At 43.2% G+C, this 22,318-nt stretch overlaps 1 protein-coding gene across 1 annotated transcript in view; it reads right to left on the minus strand.

Annotated features, from left to right (window-relative positions):
• The window catches only part of SYT9 (synaptotagmin 9), a 164,117-nt gene extending 158,161 nt beyond the window's left edge, over positions 1 to 5,956 (minus strand). The window contains exon 1 of the mRNA XM_068987989.1: positions 5,812 to 5,956. Coding sequence (XP_068844090.1) covers positions 5,812 to 5,956 — 145 coding nt within the window. The remainder of the gene's footprint in view (positions 1 to 5,811) is intronic.
• Positions 5,957 to 22,318: the final 16,362 nt, after the last annotated feature.

Consider the following 22,318-nt stretch of genomic DNA (forward strand, 5'->3'; position numbering starts at 1 on the left):
TAGTATCATGAATAAAAGAATTCATGACCAAGATACTGAGTGATGACCATCAACAGATGAATGGATAAAGAATATGTGGTGTGTATACACACACACACACACACACACATATTATGAAACACATACACACACACACACACACACACACACAATGAAATACTACTCAGCCAGGAAAAAGAATGAAATAATGCCATTTGCCGCAACATGGATGGGCCTAGAGAATCTTACACTAAGTAAGTCAGAAAGACAAATATCATATGGTAAGATATGATATCACACATAAGACAAATATCACTTATATGTGGAATTTTTTTAGAAATTCTAAAAAGATACAAATGAACTTATTTACAAAACAGAAACTGACTCACAGACTCACACAGAAAATGAACTTATGGTAACTAAAGAGGGAGGAATAAATTAGGAGTTTGGGATTAACAGATATACACTATTATATGTAAAAATAAACAAACACAAGGACCTACTATATAGCCCAAGGAACTATAATCAATATAACTAAAATATAAAAAAATTGGAAAAGAAGCTGTGTGTGTGTGTGTGTGTGTGTATAAAACTGAATTACTTTGCTACACACCTAAAACTAACTTAACATTGTAAATCAACTACACTTTAATTTTAAAAAGTAAAAGTAAAAATACTGAGCAAAATCTTTATAACTACATAGAATTTAACCTACAGTTAGAGATTAAATCCATTATAGAAAAACAGAATAAAGACATTTAAATGAAAAAAATAACCTAGGAAATTTTCATTGACAGTAACTCCCAGATACTTCGAATATGTGATGTGTTTACCTAGAAGCTACTCAGACTTAAGAGTTGACTCTCTGTTTCTTACAAAGGAACCCATGGCTCTGGGCTAGTTTAGCTCTCTGCGCTTCAATTTATTCACGTATACAATCTCTTTTAGCAACGATTCTCAAACTTTAATGTACCTATGAATTACCTGAGGATCCTGTTAAGACACAGATTCACATCAGTAGGTCTGGAGGGGAGCCTGAAAGTCTGCATTTCTAACAAGCTCCCAGATGCTGCTGATGCTGCTGGTACACAGCTGAACACTTTGAGCAGCAAGGTCTTAGAAGACGTTATGAGGATTAAATGAAATGACCTACATAAAGTGCTTGGCACAGATGTGGTTGGCATCCTTCAGAAGAACAGACTTACAAAGAAAATTATAAAACATGGTTAAAAACCTAGAAATGACTTGATTCAATCCTCTTTTCTTTTCCAGATGTGGAAACAACAGGATGAGAAAAGTTACAATCACTACCCCCAACAGCCAAATGGAGAAGAGATGAATTCTTTTTTGACTGAAATAAGTATAATCAAGATCAATGAGTGGAAGTTAAACAGAGCTTTTCATTCCATGCTAGAAAAGACCTTTTAGTAATAACTGCTCTCCTACAATCAACTGGCCCTCTTGAGGAGGTAAGAGTGAAGTCCCCGGTTAAAGTATGAGCACTGACCAGTTGATAACATCAAAGAGGACTTTCATGCCTCAGGTCACTGTGGAACTAACTAAAAGATACTGCATATATAACAGGTACAAAAAATCTTTAGTAAACAAAACATTTTAATAAAATAAAAACTTCCTTATTTTCCTTCCAACTCTGCTCCTCCTAAAGTCTTGCAAGTAAATGGAGCTGCTTAGGTAAAAAAGCCTTGGTGTCATCCTTCAGTTCAGTTCAGTTGCTCAGTCGTGTCCGACTCTTTGCGACCCCATGAATTGCAGCACGCCAGGCCTCCCTGTTCATCACCAACTCCCGGAGTTCACTTAGACTCACGTCCATCGAGTCCGTGATGCCATCCAGCCATCTCATCCTCTGTCGTCCCCTTCTCCTCGTGCCCCCAATCCCTCCCAGCATCAGAGTCTTTTCCAATGAGTCAACTCTTCACATGAGGTGGCCAGAGTACTGGAGCTTCAGCTTTAGCATCATTCCTTCCAAAGAAATCCCAGGGTTGATCTCCTTCAGAATGGACTGGTTGGATCTCCTGGCAGTACAAGGGACTCTCAAGAGTCTTCTCCAACACCACAGTTCAAAAGCATCAATTCTTCGGCGCTCTGCCTTCTTCACAGTCCAGCTCTCACACCCATACATGACCACAGGAAAAATCATAGCCTTGACTAGACGCACCTTAGTCAGCAAAATAATGTCTCTGCTTTTGAATATACTATCTAGGTTGGTCATAACTTTTCTTCCAAGGAGTCAGCATCTTCTAATTTCACGGCTGCAGTCACCATCTGCAGTGATTTTGGAGCCCCCCAAAATAAAGTCTGACACTGTTTCCACTGTTTCCCCATCTATTTCCCATGAAGTGATGGGACCGGATGCCATGATCTTCATTTTCCGAATGTTGAGCTTTAAGCCAACTTTTTCACTCTCCTCTTTCACTTTCATCAAGAGTCTCTTTAGCTCCTCTTCACTTTCTGCCATAAGGGTGGTGTTTATTTCACTTCTCACATCCATTCCATCAACAAATCTGAGCACTGTATCTTCAAACTGTGCCCACTATCCCCTTTGTCTGGATTACTAGAATAGCCTGCTAGCAAATTTCCCTATCTTTTTCCCTTGATCTTCAACAGTATTTTCTCAACACAGCAGCCAAAGGGTTGCCACTTCTCTGTTCAATCCCTTCTCATTCAGAGTAAAAACCAAAGCTGTTATAATGGTTTAAAAGATCCTACATGAGCTTCCCCCTCCATTAACCATTAATCATATTTCTTGTCATTCTTTATCTTATTCGCTCTGTGCCAGCTACCCATGAACTCAACTATTCCTTAAATAACATCAACGACACTTCTATCTCAGGACCTTTGCACTGCTTCTTCTCTCTGCTGTGAAGGCTATTCGCTGAAATTCACAAATTAATGCCTAGCATTGCCAATATATGAAAACAACATAATGACACCTAACAGGATTCTAATTGCTCTTCATGGAAAAATGCTCACCCTCAGCTTAAAGACCCACACTTTACTTTCCATAGTTGGTACAGATGAAGGACTGGATGAGGCACTCAAGTTTCAATTTATGACTTAGCCTCTTTTTTTTTTTTTAAATCACATTTTCACTAAATTCTCTCTTAACACCAAGTTAGGGAAGACTAGGGTTGTACTCCCACATCAGAGCACTGCAGTCACCTGGGCAAAGAATAACCTTTCTGATGGCCCACTGGTCTGTGACCCAGGCTTATCCCATCTCTGGAAAAATGAACAAACATACTACATGCAGTGTCATTCTGCTATCCACAGGGAATTATATGTCTTTTCTCCTTTCAAAGCCAAAGTTCCTCAGCTGAGCTTAAGAAAACCTAATTACCATTGGGTAGCCAGGGACAGACAATGGGCAGAAAAAGCTGAAACATGGCATTCAAGTGGGCTCCTTTACAGAAAAGGAAGTTACCCACTTAGATGACCTGCTCTAGGGACCCACGTACCAGTACTGCTGCTGTACGTAGTTGCTCTGGTTCCCACTACACAGCAGCATAGGTACCATTCACAGCTTTGGGCAGTGCAGCTACTCCAGCCACTCAGCGTTGAGGCTCAGAAATGAAAGGAACTCTTGACTTGGACAACCAAACAGCTTTAAAGGGATGGAGATAAATGCATTTCATGTAAGAATTAATGTGGGTAAAGAGAGAAAGGTGGGGAGTGAAGAGAGATTCTGGCCTGAGCTGAAGGGCCCTGGAAGAGAGGGTGTACCTTGGATAGGGGCTTCAGTCTCAGTTCCTCTGATCTTGCCCTCACAGTCCACCTCCCCAGCCTACCTCATGAACAGGCTACTTCCTGACCATAAACCAAAGATCCAGAGGGTCACCAGGCTACCTCAAAACTGCTGTACCCTAGTTTAAGATAACAGGGCAGTGCTTTCAGGAACTCAAAGAATAGTATGGCATACTCTATATCACTGGCTATTTCTCAGCCAAGGACTCAGACGTGACTTTTGTAAGGGCTTCTGAGTGCAGGGGCTAAGGAAAAAACCTAAGAACATGGGATCTAGCTTATAGATTAAAAGGAGCAGAGGCACAAAAATCAGACAAAAAGATGTGGCATGTTAAACATTCAACTCAGCGAGAAGCCTCATCCATCTTCTCTGGTAAACCCACAGAGGACTGCTTATGCGTGCGAATGTTGGGGACTCCTGGCCCAGGCACAGGCAAAGAAGTGACTCGTTTCAACACTAACACTCACTTTAGATGAAGCAAGTAAGATGATTTCCTTGTTTCTCCTGCTAAGGAAAGAAGTTTTCCCGCAATGAGGACATCATCCCAGGCCCCCTGTTCATGAATGAAGTGCTGTCATTTCCTGTCTGCAGTCTGGGTAGCACATTCAGTCCAGCAAGGAGCCACACAAAAGCTGGGCATTAAACCCCTGGGGAAATAATATGAACTCAACAGCCTTTCTTGACTTAATTCTCCACTTTGAAGTAACACATTAGTGACCATCCCATACACTTAATTAATATAAGCACAGGCAAAGGGAAACAATCTATTTTTTTGTTTCTTGTTTTTTTTTTTAAAGCCTTTGAGTAGAAAAAATCTGATATAAACTTTTAATAGATAACTTCTCTTCATCCCACAGACCTATCTTGGATATATTATCAAGGAAATGCTATTTAAGTCAGGCTCAGGGTAGACCTCTTTATGAATCAAATTTCTCTAACTTACCCTTGGGTAAATGGATTTTTATGTAATGGATTGGCTTAAAATGAGGAAAATTCATACTAGATAATTTGCACACCAATAGCTCATTTCAAGTATTTTATACACAGGAATATTAGGCACCATTTTCTTATTCCATCTTTAACAACCTAACTACATTATACTTTTTTTTCTTTTTTTTTTTTTTTAGTACTGAGGTCGAGAGACTGAGAAAATGACTCCTCAAGGTGAGAAGAATCTCAAGTAAATAGTTGGAAGGAATATGTTGTCCAATAACCGGCAGTGGATGAGAAGATGCGAGAGACCCAGGACCCTTAGGGAAAAGCCAACGGCTCCAACTAAAACTTCCTCTTCCAACCTTAATTGATCAAAGGCCAAAATAAATGAACTTTCCAAAGTTAGGAGCTTCGAAACTTTCATTAAGAATAACTGTAGGTGCACAAGGCATGACCCGTGAGCCCCTCGACCTCCGTGTGCCCGGCAGCGGGAGCTGGGCGAGCCGGGCGCCCAGGCCCAGGCCGCCTCCACGCGGAGAGACCTGGAGGGAATGGGTTCAGGCCCGGCTGCCCGGGACCTGGAGCTCCCAGCCCCCAGCCCCTGGCCCAGCGCCGGCTCCCGCCCCGCCCTTCTTACCCCAGACTAAGGAAAGGAAATAGACGCTCCAGGGGGAGGGTGAGAGGCGCCCGGTGGGATTCAGCCACAGCCCGGGGCCGTCCCCAACTCCCAACTTGCCAGAGTTTCCTCTGGCCTCGTCCCCCTTCCCTAGACTCGCGAGGCCGCCGCGGCCTCTCCTCGCCCGGAGCGCAGAGCCGGGGAAGTGGCGCGCGGGGTTCCGAGCTCGGGAGCCGCCCCCAGGAGCCCCGGTGACCCGAGCGCAGGTGACGGGCGTGGTCCCTCCAACCCCGCAACAACCCACCCGGACTCGGCCTCCACGCAGCAGCCTCCGCCGGGGTTCCCGCCCGGGTCCAGCATCAGGGCACGGTGCGCTAGTTCCTGGTCCCCTCCCCTAGCTGGGTGGTCACCCGCCCTCCTCCCTCCAGTCCACCTCGCTCTCCTGCTTCAGGCCCTGGCGCGGCCCCAACTCCCAGCCCAGGGCCCTGGGGTCGCGCCGGGCAGCGGCGGCTGCACTCACCTGGGTCGCGGAGCCGGGGTCTGGTGCGGTCCCGCAGGTGGTAGATGAAATCCTGGCAGCTGTCGTGCTCCAGGGCCCCGCGGGCACAGAGCTCGGCCAGCAGCTGCAGCGCCTGGTGACAGAGCGCGTCCCTGGCCCCGGGCATCGCCCCCCCGCATCCTCGGACCGAGCAGGGCAGGCGGGCGCGGGAGACAACCCTCCGCCTGCCAGCTCAGAGCCGCCGCCTCCGGGTCGTCCGCGCTCGCCCCCAGGGATCCGCGGAGAAACCGCCCGAGCCCCAGCCCCAGCCGGCCCGGCCTCCCACCGGTTGCATGCAGCTCTCGGCCAGCCGGTCGGTCGGGCTTTCTCTCTCTCCCGCCTGGCCCCTCCGTCCCTCCCTCGGCACCGAGGAGAGGCGGCGCCGCACAGCCCAGCGCGCCTCTCTCCTAGCGCTCCGCCCGCCACTCGCGGCCGCCGGGGGGCGGGGCGGGTCAGGGGTGCGGGCCGCGGGGTAGGATCCGGGCTGCCCCGGCCTGGGCGCCTGCGAGGGGCGGGGGCGCTCGCGGGTTCCTAGAGGAGCGCGGGACTCGGCTCGGGACCTCGTGCTCAGAGCGACCGCGCCCAGGTTTGGAGCTTGTAAGCGAGTGCGCGCTCCGTCCCGAGCCAAACCCACACCCTCTCCCATCGCCCCTCGCCTCGGGAGTCCAAAGCACGTTCCTGGATGCTTTGCGCGAAAAGGTGAAGTGTGAACCACACCTGCCCCATCTGGAGAATGGAGTCCCGGCTTTGAACTTGAAAAACGCCGTCTGGGCATAAACCATGGGCCTAAGGATGCTAGACGCCCAAATGCGGGGTTTGGGGCCGAGATTCACCAACAAAGGAGAGATTTCTTAAGCGCAGGACCTTTTCGGACCACTTTGGTGATTCCAAAAAGGTGAAGGCTCTCAAATCAGAAATAAGGGGAAATAAATGGCTCTTGAGAAAGACGCTGGGACTTAGCTGCAGCTTCGAAGATCCTTGTCGGTTTTCTAAGCAACTGAATGGAAATCTGAGGCCAGCACCCACCAAGGAAGAGTATCAGAGAATCTGGGATGTTTGGAAGGGAACACAGGGCACCTCTCATACACCAACCTCTTCAACCTTCCAGGCAATAAATCTAGAAATAACCAGGGGATACTGAGGGGGTGTGTGGGTGTGGGTGTGGGTGTGTGTGTGTGAGAGAGAGAGGTCTTTTAGCTATATAATCTAACTCCCTTGAATACTGAGCTCCTGTGTGTGTGACAAATCTTTAGCTACATAATCTCATTCCCTTGATAGCCCAACAAAGTCTGCATAACTATTACGCTTATTTTTACCAATGACAAACCTGAGACTCAGGAAGTTAGCACCTGCCCAAGTTCATACATGGGGAGGCAGGGTAATCTTGACCTTCTTTTTCTTTGCCTTTACTTAACACTAGTGTTCTACTCTAAAGAACAGTAGAATCTGTACAACTGATACTCTCAGCCATAAGGCTGTGCTCTTGCTAGAGTATCTCAGAGCAAATCAAACTATGCAGAAAGGTAGTTCAGGATGCCATAGAGTGTTCACCTAATAGACAAGCTTTAGAATACTACTGCACATGGTGCTTGGGGCCTCAAGGACCTTACATTAGAATAAAGAAAATGCAGGGTTGTAAAGGTAAAGCTAACTTCAGAGAGTTGTGAAAAGGCAAGTAGACTCTGCCTTAGGAAAATTAATAGGGAAAATAAATTCACTGAGTGAGTCAGCCCTCAGAGGAGGTAGAGCAAAAATTGGTCTTTAAAAAGAGGGTCCCTAGCAACGTAGGAGGGAGGTTGTGGATGCTAAAGTTGCTGTAGTAATGATGAGGAGGAGCATGCATTAAAACATGTGGGAAAATAACACTGATGTGACTGTGTCAGAGAGGAACCGAAAGTAGTAAGTTCTGTTAAGAAATTACTTTGATAAGCCATGCAAGATATCCAAGGGCCTAGATCAGGCCAAAGGCATTGTCTGATTGCCAGGAACATCCAAATTAGAAAAATATTTTAGGTATGAATCAACAAGATTGCAACCAATGGAATGAGAAAGAATGAAAGCCATAGGTATTCCAAAAACTAACCTAGGTCATACACTGTGAGCACCTGATGACATTTAGAATTATAAACCCAGAGTTTTAGGAGAGGGAGACTTCGGCCATATAAAAGGATGGCCATCAACCATAAAAAGGTAGAAACTGAGTTGCCACATTGGATGGATTCTTCCAGAAAAGAAGAGTTGGAAAAATGGGAGACAGCTTTACCATTCAAAATGTGGCTTGACAAGGATAAGATTGAAAGTAGCAATCAGAGAAAAGGAAAATCTGACAGAGGGGAGTCATGGGCCAAAAGAAAGGGCACGAACAAAAGCATCAACTGTCAACAGAATTTGAAGCAAAAAAACTAACATGTGTCCTTCAGATACAGCAAGCAGTAAAAGAGTCATGGTTTTTAAAATTAATTATTGCAGTATAGCTGCTTTACAATGTTGTGTTTCTGCGGTAGAGCAAAGCAAGTCATTTACAAGTATACATATGTTCCTTCTTTTTTGGACTGTCTTCCCATTTTGGTCACCACAGAACTCTGAGTAGGTTTCCCTGTGCTACAGTGGGTTTTCATTAGTCATCTATTCTGTATATAGTAGTGTATATATGTTAATCCCAATCTCTCAATTCATCTCTCCCCACCACCGCCCCGCTCCTCTCTTGGTATCCATACATTTGCCCTTTATGTCTGTAAGACAGTCATAATTTAGAGAGACTAGTTACTGTGCAACCAACTCAACACAAGTTACTTAACATTTTTGTACCTAGATTTTTCATCGGATAAAACTAATATGTGCAACACTGAGTAATTATGTTACATAAAATGCTTGGAATAGTTGCCAACACACAGTACAGACTCAATTAGTATATGATTTTGTTGTTGGAAGTGTTGTGCTAAACACAGGTACTGAATTTATTACAACACTGCTAAGTGATGGATGTTTTTATTTCCTATTTTACAGGTAAAGAAAGTAAAATCAAGTGGTTGAGTAATTTTCCCAAGGACAAGCTGGCAGACTGTTTCCAGAAGACAGCCACGACCCTCCCTCCCATTCCACGCGTCCCCTTGCAATGGGACTTCACCACTCCTTCCACCAAGAAGTGGAGACTGCTTCCCTTCCCCTTGAATCTAGGCTGACCTGTGACTTTTAATCAACAAAATGTGTGGAAGTGACATTCTGGTATCAGAATAGTGGTTGAAATGGATGTGGATAATAGGAACCCAGGTGCCCTGTTGGTGGGAATGTAAATTGATACAGCAACTATGGATGTTCCTCAAAAAATCAGAGATAGAATTACCATGTAATCCAGCTATCTCACTTCTGGCTATTTATCTGAAGAAAATGAAGTCATTATCATGAAGGAATATCTGCATTCACATCTCCATAGCAGCATATTCACAATAGCAAAGTCAAGGAAACAATCTAGATACCCACGAATGGATAGAGAAAGTGGGACACATACACACACACACATATAATGTGTATATATATATACACTGATACACAATGGGATATTATTTAACTTTAGAAAGAAGAAAATCCTACTATTTGCAACAACATGGATAAACCTGGAGGACATTATACTTAATGAAATATTCAGACAGAGAAGTGCAAATAGTGGGTAGTGTATATGTGGTACCTAAAAAAATGATCCTCATAGAATCAGAGTACAATGATGGTGGCCAGGGGTTAGGGGAAGGTACAATGGGGAGATGTAGGTCAAAGGGTACAAATTCTCAGTTACAAAGATCCAATGTATATAGGTGACTGTAGTTAATAATACAATATTGTATACTTGAAATTTACCGAGAGTAGCTCTTAAACATTCTCAGCATAAAAGTTTAATAAAAAGTTACAAGGTGATGGGATGTGTTAATTAACTTCATCTTTATCTTGGTAATCATTTCAAGATGTATAGGCATGTCAAATCATCATGTACCCTTTAAACCCACACAGCCCAGGAAGGAAAAATCAAGATAAAGCAGAACAACCTGCTTCTTGATTCAGTGATAGCAGACACATGGGCAAGGTGAAGTTACCCAACTCAAATTTGCTTTAATCTCTCAAGAAAAACACCACAGATGGGGAAGAACCCAGCTCACAAGATATTGAAACACATTATCTTGGGTTTCAAATATGTACTTTTTTATTTTTATTCCCCCAAAAAGCTGTAAAAAATAATTTTAAAAAGAAGTCCCATAAGATGTTCATGCTGCTCTTAGATCATATACTCACTCCTACTCCCAAGATCTAGATTCTGTACTTGGGAAGTGGTTTGGGACTCCTAATGGCAGAATTTCCTATTGATTGGCATTCTGTTTGATTCAGTTTCTTGCCTTTAGCAAAAGGATATAAGATTCAGCTGGCATGTTGTTCTTAGTGAGCCCATGTTCTCTCTCCCAGCGATTAGCACTCCCATGAAATACTCACAAAACTCCTGCTTAATTATGCCAAATAGGGATTCATCCTCACACCTGCTCTAGAGCCTGAAATATAATTCACTTGGACCAAGAGATTAGAACTGAGTTCGGATTCCACAACAACCACTCTCTCATCTTGGGTTTCAATATCTTGTGAGCCGGGTCCTTCCCCATCTGTGGTAAGTTTTTCTTGAAATTAAAGCAAATTTGAGTTGGGTAACTTCACCCTGCCCATGTGTCTGCTATCACTGCATCAAGAAGCAGGTTGTTCTCCTTTATCTTGATTTTTCCTTCCTGGGCTGTGTGGGTTCCTTCCCAGTTTTATGGTTGCCAGCAACAAAGTTATCATTCTAATTTCTTTGACTTTAAATAAAGTAGAACTTTATTAGCTTTACTATTTAAAAAATAGCTTCCCAGCTGACGCAGTGGTATAGAATCTGCCTGCCAATGCAGGAGACCCAGGAGACTCAATCCCTGGACTGGGAAGATTCCCTGGAAGAGGAAATGACAACCCACTCCAGTATTCTTGCTTGAAAAATCCCACGGACAAAGGAGCCTGGCAGGCTACAGTCTACGGGGTCACAAAAGTTGGACAGGACTGAGCAACTGAGCATGCATACACGCCAATGCAGTAGACCTGGGTTCGATCCCTGGGTCGGGAAGGTCCCTGGAGGAGGAAATGGTAACCTACTCCAGTATGTTTGCCTGGGAAATCCATGGACAGACGACCCTGGCGGGCTGTGGTCCATGTGGTCGAAAAGAGTCAGACACGATTGAGCAACTGAGCACAAGAGCACACATTTAACAGAGACACCATAAAAGGATATACTAAAAGGAGCAGAAGGCGATGTTCTGGGTCAGAGGACCTGGCACCCCTCCACTCTTAGATGCTCACGGGTCTCCATTTGTTCAGCTTTTCAGAATGAGGTCAGAGAGAGCAGAGGTCAGATTTGTGCTCGCTGAGAGAAACCTGGACCTTAGGACCCTCCCTCACCAAATAACTTAAAAAAAAAATACATTTTGCATCCCTGGAGCTGCCTTTCAAAGTGGCTGATGTTCACCCTGGACAGGTCTGGGACACTGTTAAGAATGACTCTGGAGGCAGGAAAAAGAGAAGATGATGGAGTCTAAAATTGGCTAGATTGTGTCACAGTGGTCATGGAATGTCCAATTAGCTGAAGAAGAGCCAGAAGAAAAGATTCCATATAACCCACACCTTTCATTATCTTCCACAGTAAGCTTCCTTCCCCACTCAATGCCGAAAATGGATATAGAGTAGGCTGACCCGCACTCAGGTGCCTGCTTATTAAGGTCAGTGTGCGTGTTTATACCTTAGCTAAGGTATTAAGCACTTAAAGAAGAGTTTCAGCATCCCTTTCATGATCTTTGCTTAGCAACAGTTTTGACAAGAATCTCTGAGTACGCGCGCACACGCGCGCGTGCACGCATCCATTTTATTGCCTCTAGCCTAATTCATGAGTAGAGATTTGTACAAAAGGTGATAAGAGCATCATGGAGACCACATGTTTTTCTCAGCCCTCGCTCTGTCCCAGGGGCTTCCAGGTGGTGCAGTGGTAAAGAATCTGCCTGCCAATGCAGGAGACTCAAGAGACACAGGTTCAATCCTTGGGTTGGAAAGATCCCCTGGAGAAGGAAATAGCAACCTGCGCTCTAGTATTCTTGCCTGGAAAACTCTATGGACAGAGGAGCCTGGCAGGCCATAGTCCATGGGGTTGCAGAGTTGGACATGACTGAGCACAGAACAACAACAGTCTGTCCAAAGAACCAGCTTTCAGATTATCAGCTAAAGAGATTAGTACTTAGTCATATTTAACCAATCAATTAATCAAATGCCTATTTTTTTTCAAATGTCTATTGGGGATCACTTAATGCAGAGTTTTTTGATACAATTTCAGGGTTGAATATTAAATTTCCATATTAAGCTTTCTTATTCTTCTATCTTACATTCATTATTTCAAACTTCATCCTTTTAGTACTGCTTATACGTTCTTGACTTTCCTTTCCCATCTTGAATCTATCTGCTCCTAATTTTCTTCTTCTCATTTTATTTCCATAAATCTATTCTGCAAAGCTTTTTTTCAGGAAGCAAAGTAGATTCTGTCATTCTAGGGGTCCATTTGAAAATTATTATTACAATGATCATATTCCTATTATCTTTACTATAGATTTTTAGCACATGCTATGTGCCAGAACCTCTAGAAATACTCTAAATGCTATGTGCTATGCTGTTTCAGTTTTTTATTTGTGACTCTAAGGACCATGGCCAGCCAGGCTCCTCTGTCCATGGGATTCTCCAGGCAAGAGTACTGGAGTGGGTTGCCATGCCCTCCTCCAGGGGATCTTCCCAACTCAGGGATCGAACCCACATCTCTTACGTCTCCTTAACTGACAAGCGGGTTATTTTCCACTAGTGCAACTGGAGAGCCCTGCTTTAAAGAGAGTAGCTCATATAATCTGCATAACAAGCCTATAAGAAAGGCATTATTATTAACGATCTTTACTTTTCAGCTGAGGTACCATAAACACCAAAATTAAGTAGCCTTCCTAAGGTCACACAGCTGATCAGTAGTAGTGATGGGCTATGTGACTCCTGAGCCCGGTCCTCCTCTGCAGGTGGGTACAGTGGGTTCAGGTGAGAGCACAGGGTCCACGTGCTAAAGCTGAAGGGCCCAAATGGCCAAAAGAGCAGCGCAGGCACTGTGCTTGCACCAACTCTGACGGAGGCAGTCAGACCTACACCTTGATTTTGTTTCCTGCATATGAGGATGCATAGGGTCTGATCAATCTGCATTACGTCCCATGTGGTCTTTCCAGACTGGCCATTTATAGTCAACACTTATTGAGTAGTTGCTCTGCAGTACATAGTGTCTGCTGTGCTTTATTGTCTAACTGAATTAACCACTTGAAATAGATACCGTTATTATCATCGTGACTTTTAGATGGGACACAAACTCTGAGGCACAAGTCACCTGCCCAAGGTCACACAGCTAGCAAGTAATGGAATTAAGAGTCACATCTGTGTTAGAGAGATTCCCAAGACTGAAATTTGACTATCACACAGTATGCTCCCAGTGAATTTCATTTCAGAGTTGCCTGGCAGGGTTTTTAAATTTTATATACATTCTTATTGGCTTCCCACGTGGCTCAATGGTAAAGGATCCTCCGCCTGCCAATACAGAAGACACGGATTCAATCCCTGGGTCAGGAAGATCTACTGGGGAAGAAAATGGCTAACCCACTCCAGTATTCTTACCTGGAGAATCCCATGGACAGAGGAGTCTAGCAGGTTACAGTCCATGGGGTCGCAAAGAGCCAGACTCGACTTAGCGACTACGTAAGATACATTCTTAGAGCCTCTTATGATCCCTCTGGGTAACTACAGGAAAACCAAATCCACACTTTAAAATTATATAAGCTTACTAAAGAACTGATTAAAGTCCAGATGATTACATGATAAACTACAAGCAAAACACTCTGTGCTTATTATTCTGTTAACCCAGTCCCATCTGAGTAATAAACTGGAGCGCCCACTGTGGTCTGGATCTCTCCACTGATCTCCTGGTCTGCATTCTTTTGCTACTTCTCTTCTGCACTTCAACCTTTTGTGTAGGAATTAGAATTGCCTTCCTCCAATGCAGAGACCTCAACTTCTCTATCTGCAACTCACCAGAGTTGAGATTTTGCAGAAAGTTTCCTCTAACTGGACATAAGTTTTCCTCCTCTTCAATAACTGCAAAATAATTACTGCTTTAATGATACTGCCTCAATAAAATAGTAAGAGTTAGTCTTCATTTGTCTAAATTTTAAAATATTTGCAGGTAGTAAAAGATACATTCCATGCTTGTTTTGTGGGTTATAAGGAAAATGTTTTGAATATATTATTCAAGAAAGAAAAAGGAGACAAGTTTTCCAAAGTATTTTTTTTTCTCCTCAGTTATGTTCCTATTTTCCTTCAATCTCCAGTGATTTTTTAGGCTCAATTGGGAGTGAAACTCACTTAAATCTATTACATAAAACTTCAAATGCAGATGCACGTTAAAATGCAGAAGATGGTTGTTATCTTCAAACACAGACATCTGGGGATGAAATAGGGGAGAAGGGAAGAATCAGGACAGGAGAGGCTAGAGGACAATGACTGGAACCATCCCCTGAACTCTGAGGTCTATCTTCGTTTTCTCTCCCCCAGGCTACTCAATTTTATTCTTCTCTACTGACATCTCCTCTTTTTCCTGGCCTCCAGCTGTTCTCCCTGGCCTGAGCTTGGTTCTTGGACCTCTACTGTCTTATTATACTTTTCCTCAAGGCATTTCATTTGGTGGTAGGGTTTTAAATTCTCTCTATATACTTATGATTCTCAAGTTCCAATCTCCATCGACTATTTCCCTTTCATCTCTAAACTCATATGTGAAACTGTCTAACTTGGAAACCATTTAAAGGTGTAACTTCATCCTTACCTGTTTCTTCCCAACCTGCCTCCTTTAATTAAATTATACATTTAAATGCTCAGGTATAAAGTTAATGAATGCATCATTCCCTTTATCGCTTCCCCATGCTTCTCTTCCTAATTCAACCCACCAGCAAACTTTATTGCTTTTAAGTATGGAATATATCCCAATCTGTTTTCTTCTCTCTGTTCCCTCCTCCATTACTCTAATATAAACCACTGCAATCTCCTGTCTGGACACTGTAATAATCTCCAATAATAGACTGTCGCTTGTTTACTCAGAATCTAGAATCTCTAGGAAAGCTCTAACGTTTTTCATGTAGCCACCTTCTTCCTCCTGGCCAGGTGTTTTAAGGGAGTCTGGCTCCATCCCCAGATCCTGGAGGTAAAACCTAATTAATCCAAGGCAACAGTGGTATACCATTCTCCTAAAGCAGTGACTGCTTAAGGACGGAGCACCTGATCACATTATGGCCAATAAGATATGAAGGAAAGTTTATAGAAGGCTCCTGAATAAGGTTCTTCACTCTTACAAAAGGGATACAAGGAAAATATAGCCTCCTTCAACCTCTGGACATTGTTGTGTCTAATCTGACGACCAGAAATGCCACAGCCAGGGAGGATGGAATGCACTTTGAGAGAAGGGCACAGCATCTAAAGTTCTAGTTAAGTGGACCCAGTCTTGATGGCATACCTCTGCAGCCTTTTTGTGATAGGAAGCAATTCATTTCCACATTATCTAAGCCACTCTGAGGCAGTGTCTTCTTGATTTCAAAGACTTCTGCGTCTGTCTTGAGTTCCTAGTTGCCAAAGAAACACAGCCCACTAAATAGTTTAAACAGAAAGTGTGAAAGAACGTCCTCAGATTTGGAATCCAGGAACACTATCCATGAGACATCAGCAGATGGCTTCAGTGGACACCTCACCACTTCTGCCACCCCTGGGGCAGACAAAGCAGACCACAGAGACTAAGGCTGGGCGTGACAGTTAGCACTAGCACCTTTACCCCTGCCTCCTCTGGAAGCCGAATCTCCCTCCACCACCGATCCCAGAATCAGTTCTCCTCCTTCGTGTCATCATTTCCTGAACTGGGTCAGATGGGTTAGACTGGCAAAGTTCAGGCCACTTGCCTTCACCCCAGCTGTAAGGGAAGCAAGTAAAAAGAGTTTCTGGCTTCCACCTTGGAGTGGCACAGCTCAGAGTGGGGATACTGTAGTTACCTATTGCTATGTAACAAATCAGCCCAAAACTTAGTAACTTAAAACAACTGACATTTGGTATTTCATAGTTTCTGAGCTCAGGAACCTGAGGGCAACTTAGCTGAGTGGTTGTGTTTCAAGGTCTTTCATGAGGTTGCAGTCAAGCCAGGGCTATATCACCTGAAGGCTTGACTGGGGCTGCTTTCAAGAAGGTTTGCTGGTTGGCTATTGGCTGGCTGAAATCTTAGTTCCCTGCCATGTGGGCTCTCCACAGGGATACCTGGATATTCTCAAGACATGGCAGCTGGCTACCCCAGAATGAGTGACCCAAGAGAGATAGAGGGCAAGATATAAGCCACATTCTTTTAGTACCTAATCTCAGAAGTGACTTCTGTCATGTCCTGTTACTTATAGAAACTAAACTTGGTACAGTGTGGGAGGGGACTACACGGCAGTGTAAATACCAGGATTTGGGGATCATTGGAAGACATCTCAGAGACTGGGTGCCACAGTGAGAAAATTCTCCAGACACAGAGTGTATAACAGAAACTGCATAGACAGAAAACATGAAAAATATTCTTTAGAGCAGTACTTACCAGTCTTGTTCACATTGTGTCACACAGAAAATGATGCGATTTATTCAGGTTAATGGATGGATCTATTTATAGACAGACCAACCTTGTGGCTTTGGCCAGCCCTGTCCTTTCCTGGTTACACTAAGGACTGAAGGGATCAATATCTTTTATACCTATGACCTGTTTATGTGCAAAAACATTCTAACTGATGCACTTCCTAAACTGTCTTCCTTCCTCAAATCTTGCCTCTGATAGTATTTTCTCCTCAGAGTAGTTACGACAATCTTTCAATTCATGAGTTAAATCAGATTGACTCACCGCTTAAACCTCAAATGGCTTCCAGTTGCCTTGGAAAGTAAGCCCAAACTTCTCTGTCTGATCTCCAGTGTATAACCAAGCTTCCCTCTTTACGACACCATCGTGAATTAAGTCTTTCCCTTACTCAGTTTGGAGGTCCAGAGTGGCTCAGATGGTAAAGAGTCTTCCTGCAATGCAGGGGACCTGGATTCAATCCCTGGGTTGGGAAGATCCCCTGGAGAAGGGAATGGCAACCCATTCCAGTATTCTTGCCTGGAGAATTCTATGGACAGAGGAGCCTGGCAGGCTATAATCCATGGTGTTGCGAACAGTTGGACACGACTGAACAACTCACACTTTCACTTTTGCTCAGTTTACCTGTCAAATTGTTCTATTTCTACCCCCCACCCCCAGTTTGTTCTCAACTCAGTGATATTCTGGCAGAACTTACTTGTTCTTTCCTCTACCTTAGACATACCCTCACTCCAGCTAGCCCCTTCCTTTTCTTCACACTTCAGTCTAATCAACATATTCCTAGAGAAACTTTCCATATTGACCTTATTTAAATGTTCTATTTCACATCAAATCTATTTCTTTCATATCACTGTCACTACCAGAAACTTTCCTGCTCATTCTGTCAAACCACAAATATTCACTGAACAACAATTATGTGCCAGATACTGTTTTGGGCACCCACTATCTGTTTGCTGTTGGGCTTATTTCCCTCCCTTATTCCTCATGAGGGTACAGACCTTGTCTGTCATTGCTGAGAATCCAGCATTCAAGACAGTGCCTGACACTTGGAAGTGTCCAGTGAATATTTTTTGAATGAAAAAAGGGCAATACTCAAGTCCAGATGGGCCAGGGTACTCACGAGAGCATAGGTCAGTAGCTTGGCAAACACATGACAACCAGTGTCATATGTAGAAGAATCATCTGATAAAGAAGCAGTGGTACTACTCAGCCATAAAAAAGAACACATTTGAGTCAGTTCTAATGAGGTGGATGAACCTAGAGCCTATTATACAGAGTGAAGTCAGAAAGAGAAATATAAATGTCATATACTGATGCATATATATGGAATCTAGAAAGATGATATTGATACTTATTTTCAGGGCAGCAATAAAGAAACAGACATAGAGAACAGACTTATGGACGGGGGCGGAGAGGAGGAGGGAGAGGGTGAGATGTATGGAGAGCGTATCATGGAAACTTACATTACCATATGTAAAATAGACAGCCAATGGGAATTTGCTGTATGACTCAGGGAACTCAAACAGGGGCTCTGTGACAATCTAGAAGGGTGGGATGGGGAGGGAGATGGAAGGGAGGCTCGGGAGGAAGGGGACATAGGTATACCTATGGCTGATTCTTGTTGATGTGTGACAGAAAAACACAAAATTCTGTAAAACAATACCCTTCCATTAAAAATACAGATAAAGTGCCAGGAAAAAAAAGAATCATGTGAATCAGGAGTTCAGAATCCTAGTGAGCAGTGTGGGTCTGGATACACATAGGACAGAACGTAAGACTGTGAAGAATCAGAAGTCAGATGGGAGGAACTCATTCATGGAAACAAAGGTAAGCTTCCCTCCACTGTCAGCTCATTTACTATCAGTCTTATCAATGCAGACTCCAGCAAGCAAAGTGCAATGACAGCTGTTGAATGGTGTCCCCCCAATATTCATGCCCACCTGGCGCCTAAAAATGTGACCTTATTTGGAAGCAAGGTATTTGCAGATGCAATTAGTTAAGATCTAGAAAGGAAGCCATCCTGGATTTAGGGTGGGCTCCTTCTAAGAAGAGGAGAGAATGCAGAGACAGATACAGAAATGACAGAGGCAGAGTCTGGAGTACTGCATTGATAAGTCAGGGAATGCTAAAGAATTGTCAGGAGCTACCAGAAACTAGGAGAAGGCAGGAAGGATTCTTCCCTAGCACTTCCAGAAAGAGTGTGGCTGTGCTGACAACTTGTTTTCGGACTTCCACTATCTATAAATGTCAAAGAATAATTTTCTGTTGTTTTAAGCCACCAAGGTTGTGGCAATTTGTTACAGTAGCACAAAGAAAATAATATAACTGCTGTTTTTTTTTTTTTTTCTGAGCCTAAAGTGTTCAATAATTCAGCTAAGCAAATTTCTAGCCAACTATTTGCCTAGTATTTGGCAAAGAGCAGGTTATTTTTTTTTAATTCTTGTTGAAATCAATGTTTGATGATTGGGTGACTTGGCACAAATTTTAAAAACCCTTAGGAGAAATATACCAAAACCTTTCAATGATTCTGTCTCTGAATATGAAGAGTCAAATGCACCTGAGGAACCTGACCTTTTTCCTGCTGGCTGAAATAAGAATGCATTACCTTTGTCTGTAAAATTATACAAGAACTGAGGTCAAAATGGGTAAGAAAACGGAAGGGCTTGGAAATATACCTGTAATTTTTATGACAAGGTTGAAGCATTTTACCTTGAGTTTGTATCCAGGATTTAGTTCTTTACTGTCTGTGCTGCTTCTTTGTGTAACGAATGGAGCCCTGGGCCAAGAGCAGTATCACCCAGACTATTTCAGATCACTTTAGGCTGACGAATTGCACACCTTATGGATAATGATGACTCTGCCAGTCACGGGGAGCTTTGAAAGTGTCTAAGATCAGGTTCCCATCTGTGGCAACTCACAATCCTGGATTAGGGAGGGACAGACAGGTGGTACCTGGCTAAAACACAGGGTTATGTAAAGTTTTTTTTGTAGAATTACAGAACAACGCAGAAGGATGGAGAGAAAAGAAAGTGACCTTGTGGACATCAGTGACCCACTGCTAAAATTACTGTGTTTGATGAGATAAGGTTCTTTTGGACACTGACAGTGTAACATTGATCTTGGAGTAGTCTGCTTTCTATGTGTTAGTCTCATCTTCCATATTACTATGACAGGTAGGAATTGTGTTTCAATCATCTTTCTCTCCTAGTGTTCAGGGTACTGCCTGGGCCACAGCAGGCATCAGTTAAATGCATGTTGACTAGCTAATGACTGAAATTCATCTTTCGCTCCTATTTTTATATCTCAGAATCAGGTAGATATTCCTTGCCTCAAACTGATAAGACTTCAAACAACTGACTTTAAAGATAAATATTAAATCCCTGCAGGGAGCTATTCCTGGCCTAGCACTGTACCTCATGAATCTTGCCAAAGGAGTTGAGAAGGACTGTGTCTCAGTTTTACTTTGATCATAATCTATTAAGAAGCTTCCTTTTCTGAACTGATGTAAGCCCCTCACCCCTCCGTGATTCTGACACTAACACCTTGGACATGACTACCATATGCATGTATGTGTGAATGTGTCTCAGAGATACATTTATAGGAGAGCAGAGTGTGTGTGCACACACAAATACATAAACTGTAAAGGAGTAACTTAAACGCAGAATAGTACGTGCACACAAGTATAGGCTTCTGTGTGTTGATTAGTCCAGTGAGAAGAAGGGAGTTCTTTAGAAGAAGGGACTGCTCTGCAGAATTCTCAGCCCAACCTCAAACCAGAGGTCTTCCTTCAAGTTAGCAGAGTTTATCCAAGAGAACATGCCTGAGGTGGGGTAAGGGGATTGGCGGGGTGTGGAGTATCTCATGCCTCTTGCTACTCGGTACTTGGGCCTCCATCCCTACTCCTGGGCGGAGGATTCCATTCTCACTATGAAGCTTGAGATAAGGATAATCACAAGAAAACTACCAGTCTCATGAGCTGTCTTTGGTTTGTTTGTTTTTAGAGTACTGAGAAAATAGCAAGCAAGAAAGCTTGATTTTCTCCACTGAAGAGATGATGCTTTTTTTAGAAGAACTGTTGTCTGAAAAAAAACTGTTGTCCTTTTTTCCATAGACAGTTGTTTTCAGCGTAGGACCTGCTCTGCTCCCTGAGGGGCAACAGAATAAATTATTTGGTTTCCAAAAGAAAAGACAGAACCATAAAATAAAAAACAAAGGACCAATAAGCTGACTTTTTCCCCAGCTTAAGCCATACTTGTCTGAGTGAATATGTATGAAATAAGGTCCAACAGGGCTAAGATGGAAGCAGGTCCAAGTCTGGGCCTCCAGAGACTACCTCATGAGTATTAATATTAATCTGGGATTTTCAGGGAATGTGAAACAGCTTTATGTCACACCACTAACACTGTTTCTGGGTCAGGCTGACTCCTGAGGCAAAGGAACTTCTCTGTACTGAGAAGTTGAAGGTTTCTTTTCTTGTCCACCAACACCCCTACTCTCCCCCAGCATTTGCTATTCTGTGATGAAACTAATGGCTAACAGAGCAAACCCATTTGTGGAGATGTTGCTGTCTAAGCAATTTATAAGGAATAACTCACTGAATCCTCAGAATAATGCTATCAGGTAAGTGCTATTATTATCTCTATCTTAAAAGGAAGGAGGCTGAACCCTGGAGAGATGAAGTCACTTGCCCAAAGTGACACAGCCAGTAAGCAGGAGAAATGGCACTCAAACCCAGGCAGTCTAGAACCTAGAGTTTGCTTTGCAAACTGCAAAACCACATCATCTGACTAACTCGGCCCTGTTGCAGGCAGATTCTAGAAATAGACTTGTAATGTGAATATTATATAAAATCACAGATTAACAACAGACTAGAACACTGCAATTATGTATTTGAAGACTGATTACTTTTTAGGATTATAACATGACAAATATAAGGATGGAAAACATTGAGAGTCCCTTGTAACAGCCTATGGCTATAATAAAAAGATGTACTGATCAGAGCAAGGAGGCTTCAGTGCTTTCTGTCTCTATTCTTTTATGCTATCAACTTGATATCTCTGGATACATTGCTCCACCATCTGTCTACATATGTCCTCAGCTATGTTGAATCCTGGAAACTGAATTCCCTAAAAGCATGCAGAAAGAGACTTACTAATGAGGAGACCATTGTATGGGGTTGGAAGGGGGAGGGGTGCAAGGACAGTGGCTCTTCTGCAGCCGTCGGCAGGTGAAAGCCCTGGACTGCTAGGCATTCTCATTTAAGGCCCCCTCTGTACTCTGATTAGTGGCTTTACTTGGGATCTACTGGATTTTTGACCAATATTCCTATGTAACTTTGTGTTTTCATGGGATGTCACTGGAAGGGGAGGAAAGACAAGTCAGAGTTGTCTTACTAGGTTTCACCACAGCCTTTGTCTCTTCTAAAACATATTTACATATATATCTTAAGAAGCCAGTGGAATCATGGAAATGGATGGTTTGTTATAATATCCCATGGGTTACTGCTTTGTATGATGACGCATCCTTGAACATATCATTGTATTTCCTAACTCTCACTTGATTAAACATTTGATTCCATGCAGAATCCCAAATCAATCTTTGCCCAAACAATCAACTATTTGTGACACACATTTGATTATTTTTCTAACTGAATTAATTATCTGTCACTGCATAACAAATTACCCTCCAAACTCACCAACTTACAACACACATTTAGTTTCTCACAGTCTCTGT

This window comes from Capricornis sumatraensis, chromosome 16 (genome assembly GCF_032405125.1).
Source record: "Capricornis sumatraensis isolate serow.1 chromosome 16, serow.2, whole genome shotgun sequence".
NCBI classification, from domain to species: domain Eukaryota; kingdom Metazoa; phylum Chordata; class Mammalia; order Artiodactyla; family Bovidae; genus Capricornis; species Capricornis sumatraensis.